The sequence below is a fragment of the Anas platyrhynchos genome, chromosome 1 (genome assembly GCF_047663525.1).
Source record: "Anas platyrhynchos isolate ZD024472 breed Pekin duck chromosome 1, IASCAAS_PekinDuck_T2T, whole genome shotgun sequence".
Lineage (NCBI taxonomy): Eukaryota > Metazoa > Chordata > Aves > Anseriformes > Anatidae > Anas > Anas platyrhynchos.
The window spans coordinates 38475467-38492548 of record NC_092587.1 but is presented as its reverse complement, the minus strand read 5'-3'; the positions used below and the strand labels follow the sequence as shown (position 1 = coordinate 38492548).

Sequence of the window (17082 nt, the reverse complement as noted above, 5' to 3'; positions counted from 1 at the left end):
GCTGCAGTGACCCCATCCACTCTGGCTTTCTAATTTGTGCTGAGAACCTGCACACCCCCTGCTAAAACCTATTTGCATCTGGGATCGTTTTAATTTTTTTTTTTTTTTTTTTGATCTTTGTAGCTTGTTACTTCCCATGTGGATTGAATTCCTGCCTAAACGATTGTTTGCTTTCTCAGCATTTGTCCTTCATTGGTGTTTCACCTCTTTCAGGTTCTTCACAGAAGGGACCTAGGCTCACTATCTCTGAAAAGCCAAGCACATATAACCGCTCTGTGCTGTCGTCCCTCCCAGCAAGAAGGCATCCACCGCCTTGCCCTTCCTTGATACTTAGATGACCTTGACTGTTTAGCTGCTGCCTGTCTTTTATTCAGCTGAGCCACAAGCTCTGGTGCAGCCTGAGCTATCCAACTCCTGCCATTCCCATGCTTGTTGCTGTACCTTTCACTTGGCCTTGGCACCTGCCTGCCGTGTCTTTTGTATGTGATGCTGCCACTGTCTCTCTGCTGTGTATCGTATGAACTTTGCCAGCTGTTTGGTAATCCCCAGACCAGCTCTACCTGCCATTGTTGGAGAGAAAATGAAGAGGCAGGTGGGAGAATTTGCTGTCTGGCATATGCCACCATATTGTGCAGCACACCCTTATCTCTCCTGTGGTCCACTGTGACCTGAAACCTGATGGGTAACTCACAGAATTGTTGAGATTGGAAAAGCCCTCCAGGATCTCCAGGTCCAACCACTCCCCTACCACCAATGTCATTCACTGAACCATGTCCCTAAGCACCACGTCCAGCCTTTCCTTGAACACCCCCAGGGATGGTGACTCCACCACCTCCCTGGGCAGCCCGTCCCAGTGCCTGACTGCCCTTTCTGAGTGCTCGTGCACATCCATCATGTCACACAGGTCTGAGGTGAGAGTCTTTCCTGCAGCAGTTGTAAGAGATTGTCACCGAGAAACAGGACTTGCAGGAAGCAGAATCTGTTCATAAGGGTCTAGGTCTACGAGTGACATTTTTTTAAAAGACAGTCTGTGTTGAAATGAAACACTATTCATCTTTTTTTTTGCTCCCCAGGGCACCTAATGAGAACCCACGACCTGTAATTTATACTTCAACAAGAATTTCGGACATCTGGGGAGGTTAGTGTAAGTATTAGAATAACTTGGGAAGGACTAATTGAGGATGCACACGATTTTGTGAGGTGTTAGGCCCTGATTAAATGCTCTTTACTGTGTAGTCACATTTTTATTACAACTTACATATGTTTGGAACACCGATAGAAAAGAAAGCATGTCATCTATTTACAATCACTACACATTTACATTATATTATTTACAGATAATGAATTTAGTAATATATATGAGCAGAAAATATAGCAAATATCAATATGAAACTGTACAGGGCTTAATCTCATGTCCTTTACTGTGGTTGCATTTCACTGTAATAATAAATACAGTTCTATATTTACAAATTTTACTTTAAAAATCTATTAAATGAATTTTAACAATTTCAAGTTTAAAATATTTGATCAAAATATTTCAAACATGCTTACAAAAATAAGACACAAAGCCTTTAGGACTTTCTGCAAGCTAAAAAAGTTCTGATAAAAGAAGCTTTCTTTAACTAGTCTTTAGAATTATAACATTATCTTGCTTCTCAAATCACTTTACAAACTTCTTAAATATAGCGAGCTGAAAGGAATTTCACTGACATTAAGCAGTGCAGCACAGATGGACCCAAGTTAAATTAAAGCTAAGTAAACATGGTAATAGGTATTGTGCAATGGTTGACTGATCCTCTGTTTAATCCAAAGTGGTTTCAGGCATCATTCTCCAGCTGTATGCTGCACTGCTTCAAAACCCACAAGAGATAAAGGATTAAGATAAGTACTCAGCTGACTTTATCGTACATAATTTCGGCATTGGTTCATTTTTTTTCCTGAAAGATGAACATGTCAGCCAAAGTCAACTGATGCCATCTGTAACTGCAAAACTAAAAATACACCAATGTGAGTGGACAAGAAAATCAGGGCATATCCATTGTTGGCAACAGATTCTTCATTGTGAAAATCCATTCTTGGAGTCCCAGGAAGTTACATATGCAGTAACAGATGAACAACCATGATCATCTGTAACTGATTACCTTAATTACTGGGCTAGGCTAACCTTGGTAATGTTTAGAAATTAGTCTCATTCACCCAGAAGCTGAGTGGCCATTAACCGAGAAGTGATTACTGGGCTATTAAATGTTACTCCTCAGGGAGCTATTTTTAACAACAACAACAAAAATCAAAAACTCTGCACTTCCGTGTCTTAAACGATCAGCTCACTTGAGCAAAAGGTTCCAGCTCTAAAAAAGGATGACTGGGATGTCCTCCGATGGCTTGACTAAGGTCAAAGACTGATCTTGGGGGAAGTGAAGGGAGCTCTGTTATCTGAGATATTTTGGCAGTAGAGTTGGCAGACTTGAAGTTTCTTCTCATCTAATTGCAGTCTAATTGTATGATGTCTAAATGTAAATGCCTTGATTCAGCAAAGTATTAATAGATTTAAATCCAGAGAGTAACTCTGTGTTAATCTAATCTAACCTACTCGTAAACTAATGCCATCAGGCATCCCTGAATACCAATAGCTGCTCCAATACCTCTTTTGGCAATACATCCAATTTGAATTTATACATATGTGATGACTGATAGTTCACCCCAAGCCATGCTAAATTGTTTGGCTTGCTAGTGACCATCACTGTCAACAATTGGTACCTTTATTTCTATGTCGTATATCTCTAACACCAACTCCCAGGGGTCCATACTGGATCCTTCTTCTCTCAACTTAGTCCTCTGCTCTCAAACTTCTTTTCCCAGAAGTCGCTACTTATGAACTGTGATCAAGTCACTTCTTTGATAAGTTGTTTTGTAAATTTATGATATTTGAATCCTTTTCAATTTCCCAGTCTTCTTTACAGCATGTGAATACAAGAACTGTCTGAAATATTCCAGTAGTGCCTGGACCAGTGCTAAGAACACAGATCATACAACCTCTTCTATCCTTAGCCAAAAGGATGCAGTGGCCTCTGAATCTTCATCTGACTAAGGACCATGAGCTAGAGGCTTTCTAGAAGCACTGTTTCACAGGACAGAGATTGTGCCATGAGCAGGACTACTGTTTTTGTTCCTTTCCTAGACAAATTACCTTAAATCATTGTTTTTATGTGAGTGCCTTTTGTATCATTTATTTGTACGCAGCACACCAGTCTTCCTGTATTCATGACTTGCTATATAGTGTTTCCCACTCTCAAATTCTGTGAGTCCCTCACCTACCAATTTTGTCAGCAGTAATTCTGAAAGTAATTCTACTGGCCTGCTAGCAATTCATGACCAGGTTCTGAAGAACCTCACTAGAAAAATATCCATGTGACAATGGCTTGCCATTTATGATTACATTTTAAGTGCTCAGCAGGATTTTAATTAATTTCTTTCACACCATATTATTCCTGTAGTTTTAGCTGACAATTTAAAAAGTCAAGGCATCTGACTTCTAAAAATTCCAAGCCTAAGAGCAGGTAAACTGTTAACTGAATTTTATCAGTTGAACTTGGAGCTTCATCAAAGTCTACTCTGCAGAAACCTTTAGGACTTCCAACAGGAATACTTTTCCACTTAGATACCCTGCTGAATGAGGGCCACACACGGATGCTTATAAAAACAATCTTGACACTGAATATCTATTATTAAGTTTGAATTATAATAAACAGGGAAAACAAAAACAAAAACCCAACCCCTGAAACAAACTCTGCCAGGTGAAGTAAAAGCTTACCAATTTAACATGGTATTTTTGCTCTTGACCAATTGCCTTTTCTGAGTAGTGCTACTTTAAAAGAGAGCAGCCGATACAACTGCACAAACTGCAACAGCTTTCATTTTCTTTCTTCATTCCAGCACTTCGGAGACAGGCCGTGAAGGCTCAAGTATTGGATTTCCAGCCTGCTGCAACTTTTGTCATCATCTGTTTTGTGATGCATGTAAAAATAATTCAGAGGCATTCTCTAGGTTGTAGAAGCACACCCATACTTATTTTTGGGATTAAAAAAATTTGTAAACATAGATATTTTCTGCATTGCCACTGAAACTAACGACATGGAACAAATGCTACTGATGAAAGATTGCAGCTTTCTGTCATTTGATAAGATGATGGCATTAGTGAATTGCTGGTAGGCATGTCGTATGATATGCTAGCACTTGTGAAGGTTACCAGTGCTTGTGTTGAGTCACAAGATTGTTTTTCTATGTCTTCTGAATTCACAGAGATCAGACTAGCATGTTTTGATCTCCTCCATAACAATGTTTGCTTTCGCAAACTTCCCAAGTCCTCCTTGAAGTGTGGATTGAAAAGTATATAAAGGAGTGGGTTTAGACACGCAGGCAGTGGGACAATCACTAGCAGTATTGACTTTATCACTTCTGGGCTGATAAAAGTGAGGTTTAGTAAGGAGGAAAAAGATAAGAAGGCCACAGGGCAATAAAGAATGCAATTAGTAAAAAGTAGCAAGGCTATATGTTTGACCATAGAGCAATCCCAAATGTTGTCTAGTTCTCCCTTTTCTAAACTGCAGTAGAGCTTTGTGTAAGCAACAGTCATTACCAGAAAACAAAGTGAGTTCAGCAACACCAGTGCTACCATGTAGCCCATAGCAGTGGGTTCTCCAAATGGTAATGGCAAACAAAGCGGAGAAACCCCATACTCACTCCCAGTGAGGAGTGGTATTATTGCAATGATAAGTGCCAACATAAAACAAAAGAAAATGGCAATTTTGACACTAGCAATAGAGGATTTTGTTTCAAACTTTGTAGCATGCTTTACGGAGAATGCACGTTCAAGTGCGGCTAAGGTGAGGAGGAAAATGGAAGCTTCTGAAGCAAAAATGGAGAGAAGACCAGTCATTTGGCAACCAATTCCACTTTCCCACTGTGCTCCATACTGAGCAAAGCTCCCAAAAGTTGATGCATCCACACTAGCCAGTACGCCACTGGAAAGGCCCATGAAGGCATTTACAATAGCTATGAGACCAATGAGAAGTTTTATGGAGGACATATACAACGGAGATCTGAAAACTGTAGCAGTCACCAGCGCGTTGCAAATGAAGGTCAAACCCACTATGGTCCAGACTCCAATTCTGATGAGCCAGCTCCCAAACAGGTGGTCACATGGTTTGAAGGGACCTGAAAAGACAAAAACAAACAAAAGGGCAAGGGAAACCCATGTAAACTAAAAATTAGTTTTGTACTTTGTAAAACCTCAGCTTTCATGCCTCTTGCAAAAGTTCTCAGCACAGCCAAGCAGTGAATTTTATTCTAAAAGAATAAAATTTCTTTTATTCTAAAGAAATATTCTGGAATTTTTCTCTTTCTTTGTAGTAGAGATCTCAATAATGTGCTGCTCATATGCATGTTACACGAGTTTTTGTTCCTCAACTCAAATATTATATACATACAGATATATATATATATTTGGCACATATATATGTGCCAAGTCTTGCCTAGTTGTACAAGTGCAGTATGAATACCATGGGTAATTTCTCAGGAAAGAAAAGGATGACTGTGCTAATGAGTCCTGGTGAAGTGTGATGTAATGGATATGGACAGATGCACTTTGGCTACCTAATAATATGTCATTACACAGTCCAAGTCCCCTTTGCAGTGTCTTTTCAGAAGACTGCTTTGCTCTTCATTTTCTCTGTTTTATCCATAATGATTCCAGGATATGACTCAAATGGCTTTGACCTTTGCAAGCCAAGCCTATTTTTGACATTCTATGTGTGAGGAAGAAAGTGCTTTAATGCATGTAGCATTGAAAAGAATAAGCGAAGGTGGCTTTTTAAACAAATTTATTCCAAATAAATTCATGATGCATTTTGTAATATTTTCTGTCAAGAATTTGGAATGGGTCCTTAAAGGCAAGTTGCACATATAGAGAAATCTTGGTGCCATCATTAAATTTGCCATCATCTCCACCATTCTCAGAGAAGTAATGGCTATCTAATATCCTATCTTCATACACAAATGCAGCATAGACCGTAGTGCTACAAGTTTGAATAGGGATCCAATATGATCTGAGATAATTCAGTTTAGAGTCCAAGGATAAATCTGAGCTTTTAGAGGAGATCAGGGTTCTTGAAGAATTTTAATGATAGAAGACTTGACACGTTTTAGTTTGGCTACGAACATAGTTTTTGGGACTAATCTATTTCAGAAAATATCCCCATAGTGGAATATTTAAATCTTTCATTTAAGATTCCAATACATTTTTCTGTTTAAGTTGACTATTAAGCTACACTGTAGGCAAGGAAATAGCATTGCAGAAAGTGAAATTTATTGTTTGATAGGCTGTTTGATACGGCAGTTCCAGAATGACACATTCATGAGATATGAAGATAAATGGGGAAGGTAATTTGAAGATAGGCACCAAATAAAATTGGATTGTCAGTTTTGTATTCTCTTGAGGTCAAAGCTGTGAGATAGGTTGTAAGAGGAGAAGGCTTATGTGGCTCATTGGTTTCATCATCTCAGTAGCCTGCAACAGTTTGTGACCCAAAGAGTTCCTAATCATAGAAAATTGAGGCTGTATTTGCATTTGTAAGGGCTGCCTTTTTGGAGGTGCTTGCAATGATCTTTGGCTGAAGTCAGGACAGTATGACTGAAGCCTGCTGTGTTCTCGTAGATTTGAGGTGTATATGCTGTGTGATTGAAGCTGAATACTCTGCTGTCTGAAAAACATAATTTATCTTAATACTAGTCAGCTGTGCTTCCTCAAAGCAAGTCCTCCACAGTGGTCTCTGATTGTCCATGCAGACACAACCCCAGCAGCTGAGATGTATTCCATATGACTACAGTTGGTGCCATCCAGTAGGCAGAAGTACCCATTGTGTCAGTTTGTAAGTTTTTCTAAGATAACCATTTGAAAGATCAGCATAGATTTTCTCTTAGGTCTGGTGATGACTTACCTTGAAGATGAGGACATTTCTGTGAACTTGATAGTTCCACAGGAGACCATAGGAGAATATGGGATGGTCAAATGTTTCTAAATTATTTCTTTGGCCTCCTACCTCTTCTATTTCTCTTGACATAACATCTTTTCATTTATTATTTGTTGTTATAAACAAGAATCTTGGCTTGGAGTGAGTATTGAAGTACTAGCTGTCACTTGCATTTTTTTGTTCATGTGTTACAATTTAAGAATGGCTAGGGAAACCGCTTGCTGAGTCAGGATGCTAAAACTAGAAGCAACATTCTAAGTTATTTCCTTGCCTTAAAGGGACCTTTCAGTGGAATTGGTTTCTGATTTAATCACTTAAAAAAACACAACACATGTGTTACTCCACAGGGATACGCTATTCTACAAAAAAAAAAAGAGAGTGCTGGGAGTCCCTTGTGATGGATTGTGTGTATGTTGATATAGTACTGTATGGTATGTCCTACGCATTGAACTGAACTGTGTGTTGTTGGAGAAGCTCAAGTGTAAAATAACTCAATGAAGTTGAGAAGAATTACTTCAGCTTTGCAAATGAATGAGCGAGCAAAGATTCTGTTCTATTATCCGTTTCTTGGCAGAAGAGAACCTTTTCTTTCCCATTCCCTTGATAAGGAGATCAATTCCTGTGGTAAGGGGCCTGGAGTGAGGATCTGCCAGAGGACTCCAAACTTCTGGTACATTCATAGATGAATTCAGTACCTGAATATTTTTCTGAACTTCAGTGCAGAATTTTGTATTTTTGTACAATGTATCTGGTCTCATCAAATTATTGCAAAACATAGCGTTCCTGTCTTTGTTTCAGATTCAGAGTTTGTTCTGCATTTCAAATATCTGGTAGTATTATGCTTAGATTCTTATGTATTTGGCAGTTTCATACCTGGAGAAGGTGAGCATTGCACTGAATGATGAGCTTTCAAATCTTCTTCAAAGTCAAGTAGAAAATCTTCAAAGTCACGCTCATCTGTGGGGGAGGAAATACCCAGATTTGATACTGCAATTTTCAGGAAAATTTCTTTTACTACAAACTCCAAAAACATCTTCGGTATTTAAAGCCTGTTCTCATCTCTTTGCCTGCCAAACTGTAAGCAGAAGCAGATGTATGCTTATTTGGTTTTGAATCACTTTACTCAAGATTATTTAAAAATTTGGCACTATTACTTCTCTGAAAATAATCACTTTTAGAAAGGTACATTCTCCATTACCTAATTTGTAGTGTGATGACTGCCTAGGAAGGGGTTTAAAATACAAATTCCACTGTTGTGTCAGGATACTAAGAATTAACCCAGGTTCTTTTATGTTTCTTGTGTCATCACTCTATGTATTCTTGGCTCTGTTCTTGCTGAGACTAGCCCTGAACTCTGGACACACTGGTTTGCAGGAGTGGAAATAGCAAAGAAAGAAGCAGGATGGTACAAAATCTATGTATACACTTACATAACAGGTCAAATAATGGACCTTGTGCTGAAGGGGAAGAAAAATACAGTGACCTTCTCTTCTTGAGAGCAGATGCGCTCTTTAGTACCCAGGAAGTGCCGAGACAAAAACCCAGCAGCTATGCCTAAGTAGCCACACTAGCTCTGTGATCCTGAAGCATGTACACAGCAGGATAGCCAAGAAGGTGTTGCTACTTCCAAGGCTGGCACGAAATTGAATCTTTGCTGCCCTATTATTTTATGGGTTTACATACCAGCACCACTTCCCTGTCTCTCAAATAAAGGGAAGATTTCACTTCCCATGTTATTATTTGGACAGATAAAAAGAGGGAGTGAGATTTTTGAAAGATAGACCTGACAAAATGAATTTGCTAAGCTTGGGAACACTGACATATTACCAGGCAAGAGAGAGGAAGGCACTGCCTTGGTGACTGCTAAAGAGTATTAAATTCAACATCACAGACTGCTTACTAGAAAAATCACAGCCTTCAGGTAGATTTAAAAGCAAAAGGTGACAATTACCTTGAATTTGTAACAACCCAACATCCTTCCTGTGAAAATCATCAATGCTGCTATTCTCATCTTTGTTCCATTGGCTGGAGATTTTGTAGTGGCTCTCACAAGCTCCAAAGGCACAGCACTGATAAGCATAAGGCATTTCCATGACTCTGTAGTAGAAGAACAAAGAAGCACGCCATGATACTGGTTTAGAGCACCAGAGTTACTCAATTGTACTGCTCACAGTTTCAATTGTTAGCACAAATGAACTTGATTAAGTAGCCATGATCGAAAGTCAAAACATTTAAGGGTAAAATTCAATCATGATGATATAAATGGAGGATTCACAAATAGAATTCCACACCAGACATGCAGATGATTTCTAAGGTAATTTTAGTAAAGGCACAGTGAAGCTTTCCTACGCATTTTCATGGGAGATATGAATGTAGAACATGAGTTGCAGTTTACTGAATGTTACTCTTAAGAGATCTGTTTCTTTTTGATGTCTTTTAATAATTTTACAGTGTAACTCAACAGTTTCTCCACATTACTTTCTTAATGGCTTCTTTTAAAAAAGGGCAAGATCACAATTTCGCCTACCTGCCTAACAGGCAAAACCAAAACTTCACTTCCCAAAGATAATTTTTCCAGTTTGGGGACAATGAGATCTAATTTTGGATTCAAACTTCATCTATCTCTTTTCACATCAAATTTCATCAGAGTAAAATGGCAAAAAGGAGATCGTCTTTTGTGCACAGACCAAGGAAGCAGTAGTCTACACTGAAAGGGGAATGAATCACAAATGCAGCGTATGTGAAAACAGATGTCACTGAAAAAAGGCTTTATTTTATTAATTCTCACAGGAGCGAGCACAGTCATTGCAGGACACTGCATGTTCATTCCTAACTCCTTTAATATCATTGGTATTCCTAACACAAAACTGAGTATGGGTGAGCGAGTTTCAAAGATTTTGAGGTTTTCTATTGCCAGAAAATTGCTGATTTCATGTATGTTTTGAATTCCATTCATTTGTGGATGTCCAACTTCTGAGGTAGTATGTAAGAATTACATACGTTCAACTTCTACAACTACTTCTTCTGTTCCTTGGATATACTTTGTGTTTTGGAAGTAGAGATATTTAATTTGCAGTTCCCCAACATTATATAGTAAAACCTAAAAAATCATCTCAATTTCAAAAGTTCAATAAACCAACAGCTTCAGAGATAACAGATGACACCAAGTTAGGTCCACGTGTCGATCTGCTCGAGGGTAGGAAGGCTCTGCAGGAGGATCTGGATAGGCTGCACCGATGGGCTGAGGTCAACTGCATGAAGTTTAACAAGGCCAAGTGCTGGGTCCTGCACCTGGGGTGCAATAACCCCAAGCAGAGCTACAGGCTGGGAGATGAGTGGTTGGAGAGCTGCCAGGCAGAGAAGGACCTGGGAGTGATGGTGGACAGTCGGCTGAATATGAGCCAGCAGTGTGCTCAGGTGGCCAAGAAGGCCAACGGCATCCTGGCTTGTATCAGAAACAGCGTGACCAGCAGGGCTAGGGAGGTGATCGTCCCCCTGTACTCGGCTCTGGTGAGGCCACACCTCAAGTACTGTGTTCAGTTTTGGGCCCCTCGCTACAAGAAGGACATCGAGGTGCTTGAGCGGGTCCAAAGAAGGGCGACGAAGCTGGTGAGGGGCCAGGAGAACAAGTCCTACGAGGAGCGGCTGAAGGAGCTGGGCTTGTTCAGCCTGGAGAAGAGGAGGCTCAGGGGCGACCTTATCGCTCTCTACAGATACCTTAAAGGAGGCTGTAGTGAGGTGGGGGTTGGCCTGTTCTCCCACGTGCCTGGTGACAGGACGAGGGGGAATGGGCTAAAGTTACGCCAGGGGAGTTTTAGGTTGGATGTTAGGAAGAGCTTCTTTACTGAAAGGGTTGTGAGGCACTGGAACGGGCTGCCCAGGGAGGTGGTGGAGTCACCATCCCTGGAAGTCTTCAAAAGACGTTTAGATGTAGAGCTTAGGGATATGGTTTAGTGGGGACTGTTAGTGTTAGGTTAGAGGTTGGACTCGATGATCTTGAGGTCTCTTCCAACCTAGAAATTCTGTGATTCTGTGATTCTGTGATAAATAGGTAACTAGGTTATTCTGTCTTAAAAAGAATAAAATAGAACTGTATCCTACTTTCAGGTTACTTTCAACAGGTTGGTCATGTAAATTAACATAACGAATGTTCCAAAGCAACCTTTAATGTCCTGGAAAATCCAGCAGGGAGTCTGTCTGAAGCAGGCCCAATACCAACAGGACTTGTGCACTAGCCAAAGGCTTGGTACAAAGTGGAACAAAGTGAACCCTAAGCTGTGAAGTGATTTTTAAGTTAGTGCATTTGGGGGCATTTGACTCTATATACTTATATTTCTGTTGGGAATTAGCAACAATAATCTGTACTCTTGTATCCAATACAAGAGGTTATGTAAGCCGTTTTTAAAGTACTCCGATAAAAGTTCAAGGTGACTAAGATCTAGCTATCACGCAACTTCATGCCAGCAGATTTAAATATGTAATTTCTAATTCATCTCCGTGCATGTCATCTTTTAAAATATGGAGATTATCCTGATTTTGTAAACATTTCCTAGAAACCCTTAAATAAATTATTACTAAACCCTTAGCTTACTAGACTATCCCATACCTAGTCACTTGGGTTGAAGAACAATGCACATACCCAACAGAAATGCCCCTTTTTTGACAAACACAAAGAAAATCCAACAAAAACAAACCACAAAACACCTTATAAAAAGAAATGCTGAAAGTTCTGCAAGGTGATGACTGCAACTTGTGGTGTCAGACTGATTTGAAGACATTGATAAAGCTGTGGAAATTAATAGCTTGCAGATATTTTAGGCTCAAGAAACTAAAGCGAATGTGTTCTTGAATAGAACATTTAAGTTGGAAGGAACTACCAGAAATCATCCAGCCCAGCTGCCTGACCACTTCAGGGCTAGCCGTAAATTCAGGCATGTTATTGAGGGCACTGTCCAAATGCCCCTTGAACACTGGCAGGCACGGGGCATCAACCACCTCCTAGGAAGCCTGTTCCAGGGTTTGGCCACCCTCACAAAGCGATTTTTCCTCATGCCCAGCCTGAAGCCCCTTGGCGCGGCCATCCACAGGTGTCCCAGGGTGCAGAGTCCCCAGCCACTTCCCTCACCGCTTGCCCTCCTTGGGAAGCTGCCAAGAGCCAGGAGGTCGCCTCTCAGCCTCTTTGTCTCCAGCCCAGGCAGCCCAAGGACCTCAGCCTGCCCTTACGGGACACACCTGCCAGCCCCACTACCAGCTTTGTCATCGTCATCACCTCAACACCCTTTTTGTATTGTGATTCCCATTTCTTATCCTCTCTGTAGGACTTTCTAGCATCCTTTGTTAAACCTGAACAGTTCCCCTCCACACTCCTACCCCCCCAGGTTACCAGGTTATACATATAGATCCCAAATTGGCAAATACTTCTGAATTTGCGTGTAAAGCACACATGCACAGAGTGAGTGGGATCAGAACATACTAGACAGAATATACTTTGCAATGCAGAGAAACTAGCATCAGATCTTCCTGGTGACAAGAGGAGTTCCTTTCAGCTAGTTTTAACATTAAGAAACAAAGGCAACTCTCAGCCATACAGTGCCAGAAACAGTCCTTTCTATGGCTAGTTTTATTTGATGTGGGTGATTAGATTTGGACTTTGTCAAATTAAAGTCTTGTAGAAACATCGTCTAAATTTATTTTTTATATACTGCTTATCTTACTGATGGTATCTGTACCCTTGTTTTTTTTTTTTCCCTGCAGCAAGGAATGCCTCTATTTCTGTTTTTAGATTAAGCAGCAGGGTACACAAGGTTGTTTTGCACCTCACAAAGGTGAACGGGAATGCACAGTTACAATGGACGGAGCTAGTCACTGAATTCTTTACAGCACTGAATCAAAGCATCAGATAAAGAAGGAAGGAGTGGTTGGCAGACTGACTTTATTTCCTCCTAGCTTGCTATAGCAAGCTGGGCTCGGCTCTGTGAGCATTCTTGTGCCATTGCTGGAGGTGCGGCAGAGGATGCTCAGCTCTTTGATGTGTTTGTGTATTGAACAGCAGTGACCTATTTAGATGAGCAGGCAGCTTTTGTACAGGAATTTGTCTTTAATGTTGTAACCAATGTCTAGTTCCAACAATTACAAAGGGTGAAATTACTTTTTGTTTTAGATCTCTGTTCAAGTTTGGTGCTTCATGTACTGTTTGTGCAGTGATCCTGTGTGAAGTCCTGGCTTCATTAAAATGTAGAAGTCCTACAGACTCCAGGTTAAGATTTTACCCCATTCTCTCCTGACTGGATATCATTTGCTCTTACAGATGTTAATCAGCTCTAGATATATCAGTCATACTTTTAATAACTTTTTTTAAAAAAACTTAAGCTATTGTCTGACATCCTTTTTAATTACTTGTGCAGAATAACTACACTGTAGTTGCATTTTAGCAATGTACATAATTTGGTGGAAAAATCATACAAAACATAACTTGATTAAAAAAAAAAATTAAAAATCTAACTTGTACCCGATTCAGTTGAATAGTGGATTATTCTAGGACCACTGCAGGATTTCTTATGCCATTAGGCTATGGTATAAATATTACTATAGATTTGCTAGTCTAGAATGATTGATTTTTTTTGTCTTTACACTCTTTTTAAGAAATTCAGGCATTTTAGAAGTGTCACTTGCCTCAACAGGTAGACAGTCAGTGAGAGAAGAAAAGCTGGCAGAAGCTCAGCCTCAGACATGCACAACTTTTTATGATACTTGCTTCTTGACCTCTGAGACTCATCTGAAGACTTATGTAAGGCCTCTAGTGCTTTGAACATTTGTGTTATGAAGTAGTTTCATATGCTGTGATCAAGTCACTGCCCAATCTCCTCTGTGACAAACTACAAACATTGGGTTTATTAAGTCTTTTAAGGCACTGTTTCCTAACCCTTGAACCATTTTTGCAGCTCTTCTCTGTGTTTATATTAACATACCATCACAGAAGTACTCTAGTGTGGATCCTTCCCGTGCTGTATGCAAACATTAAATCATCTCCCTACTTCTACTTATGACTGCCTTATTTATATCTTCAAACACTCCAGTCCTTTTCATCAGTAACATGTCTCCTTGAGTTGTTTGCCTATTATGACTTATGGAACTTCTCCAGTGCAAAAGCCAAATCAAGTGAGGATATGAGGATGGAGTCTCCTTCCTTGGAGACCTTCAAAGGCTGTCTGGATGTGGTCCTGGGCAACTGTCTTCGGGTGGCCCTGCTTGCGCAGGAGGTTGGACAAGATGACCTCCAGAGATCCTGTCCAACCTCAACCATTCTGTGATTCTCTCACTATGTTCACACTGTTTAATTGTTTCAAAAATTACAATATCTTTTACATTAAAATGAGGGAAAAATATATTTTGGAGTTGGCATCCTCCAACTAAAACATAAAATCAAGGGGGACTTAGGAGATACTCTCTAATATCCTGAAGTCAGAGGCAAAATGCTCTACTGTGACTTCCCTATGGTCATCCAGTGACTGGCAGAGCTTCAAATAATCTCTAGAGATTATTTCCTTTGTCTATCATAGAGCATCCATCAACAAATTATTAGCATCAAAGTATTTAAGTAATAACAGTAAAGTATTATCTTAATCAAATATTACAGGAAAGAAATAATGTTCATTTGTACTTGAAACAAAAATGGCAAAGTATTTTGGAACTTCAGGAGTATATTCTTGATATTTACTGAATTCTCACTAAATATAAGGGAGGTTCTGTAAGCACAGTCCAGTAGAAGGAGATATCACTAAGCTGCTAGCAATATTGTTTTAACAGCTTTTGAAACATATCACCAGGAAGCAGATGTGGCTCATATTAAGCAAGTACTGGGGTTAATATTTCAAAACACTTCATAGTTCTTCAGTTAAAAGTGAGCATAATAAAATAACTCTATCATTTTTATCATATTTGCTTTAGTTTTAATACCACAGATCAAAGACTGACAATACGAAGCAACATGCCTTACACACTGACACACCTTCCACTGCACATGAACACAAATGTGGCTTATTAGTTTTAATGATATACTCACTTGAGTTCTGGAAAATTTTCAGATGATATCAAACTTTGTAGGGCATGATTTCCTGTTAATTTTAAATGAGTTAAACCATGTAGCCCCGTCACAGGAAAAGAGGACAAAAGGTTGGATGACACATCCCTGCATAACAGCAAATAAAAATCAGCTTACAGGTTCTCATTTTTTTCTTCAGTGCTAGAAGAGTCATGTTGGAAAAACAGAGTATACTATTCTAAATTGATAAAAATTGAATACATTATAGAGGCCCCAGTCAGCAAAGCAAAGCTGCAGCAACACCTAGGAGTATACACCTATGTTTCTAGCACAAAGCTAAGGGTATATACCTAGCACTTCACTAAGAATAATCTTTGTTGTCAAATTTTGACTCCAAGAATTAAAATACAAGTTTAGAGACCATCAAATGAGTTTAAAAATAATTAGAGTATTGAATTAGAGGGAGCCAATACCAGAACAATTTCCCCCCACCCTAAAAAAAATCAGTGGAATACGAGAGAGCATGGCTGATCTGAAATCTACACAAGGAGGAGCTCAGGTGTATGAGGAGGAAGTGTGTTTTAGAGGAGGACAGGTTTGGGCTGGAGAGAGTGAAGGTGATACTTCTATGCTAAGGTTTGTCTGAGGAGCTGAGAAAATGCAGATGAATACAGACACATGACTTGGCAAAGTAAAACAGGTGAATGACATAGTGACTGTGATCAAGGAGATATGGTAAAGTAATCAAAGAGAGGGAAGTTCAGATGTATTCTGTTCTCTATTACTCTCCCTCCCTTCCATTTATTGTATAAGTCTTTTCAGTTCTCTTCATACTAATCTAAACTGCAATATGTAAGATGGTTAATGCTCAAAAAGGAGAAAGAAGGGGAGTCCGATGCTGCTGAAATGTTTTTATGCTCAAGTGTGGATGGTAAAGTTCCTGTCTCTAGGACAATCTAAATTTAAAGGTCTAGTCTTAAAGTAAGAGGTATGTTGATTCACTGGTCTTCTACATTTTCTGGTATTGTGTTTGTGCATGCGTGTGTCCCACTGCTCACAACACAGTTAAATACCAAAGGTGAAATTCTGGTCCTGCCGAAAAGGCAAAAACCACCACTGACTTCAGTCAGTCCAGGGCTACAGACTAGCGTTGCAGGTAACACTCAGTACACTGGTTTAGTCTGTGTGTTCAAAGGCTTTTTTTCTTTACTTCTGTGTGACTGTTTGGTACTGTTGAACAAATGCAGAATTTATTGCTGGCAGCATGATGTTCCCTCACCCATTCCTCTCCAAGAAAGCGCTGAGGAGGAACCCAAAAAGGGATGCCATAGACAATATTCTGCTCATGGAGATTTTGCACCATTCAGAGGGGAGGTTTCTTCCATTAACAAAATTTTTTTTCCAAATGCATGTTTCCCATGACTAAACTCCAACTACTGGATTATCTGTATGTCTTTGTGAACAACTTTGGAGTAGGATGACTCCAGAGGAATTTTCTTTCATGTCTTCCCCACACATCCACTGCCTCAGGGATTCACCTTGACGAGGTATTGTAATGACAGTGGGAAGCAGGAAGAAGTTTTTAAAGACAGAGATGCCTGTGAATAAGGCATACACAATTTGGATTCTGATGTTTTGACCACTAACTTCTCTGGCTGAAGTTACTAAGGAAGAAAAACTATTCCGTCAAAGAAGAAGCAGTGAAATAAAGATGCTTACTGGAAAATGTTTCTAATTTCATTTTGAATCCAGATCCCTAGTCTTGGTATAGGACTAGTAAGGTATCTGTATCGCTGCTGATAGAGACTGAACTACTAACAAATGCAGAGAAGCAAGGCAGATAGACTGACATGTTTCTTAGAGCCCAAATCACTGTGATTACGCTCTGGTACATGACGCTTCACCATAATACCTATGGGAGTTAGTGAAGTACAAGAAAACAGACATATAGAAATGGATTCAACAGATCAGAAGATTAGAATACAGAAAGCCTCAAGTTCTGCTGAGTGGGGC

General features: G+C 39.7%; 1 protein-coding gene across 3 annotated transcripts in view; it reads right to left on the bottom strand.

The window, feature by feature from the left end:
* Positions 1 to 1191: 1191 nt before the first annotated feature.
* LGR5 (leucine rich repeat containing G protein-coupled receptor 5) overlaps positions 1192 to 17082 on the bottom strand; it is a 91969-nt gene continuing 76078 nt past the window's right edge. For all 3 annotated transcript variants that reach the window (XM_038164888.2, XM_038164891.2, XM_072034948.1), the window contains 4 exons: positions 15091 to 15216; positions 8980 to 9125; positions 7902 to 7985; positions 1192 to 5214 (listed from right to left, as the gene is read on the bottom strand). In XM_038164888.2, the coding sequence (XP_038020816.1) occupies positions 4124 to 5214; positions 7902 to 7985; positions 8980 to 9125; positions 15091 to 15216 (1447 nt within the window). In that variant the 3' untranslated portion in view covers positions 1192 to 4123. The remainder of the gene's footprint in view (positions 5215 to 7901; positions 7986 to 8979; positions 9126 to 15090; positions 15217 to 17082) is intronic.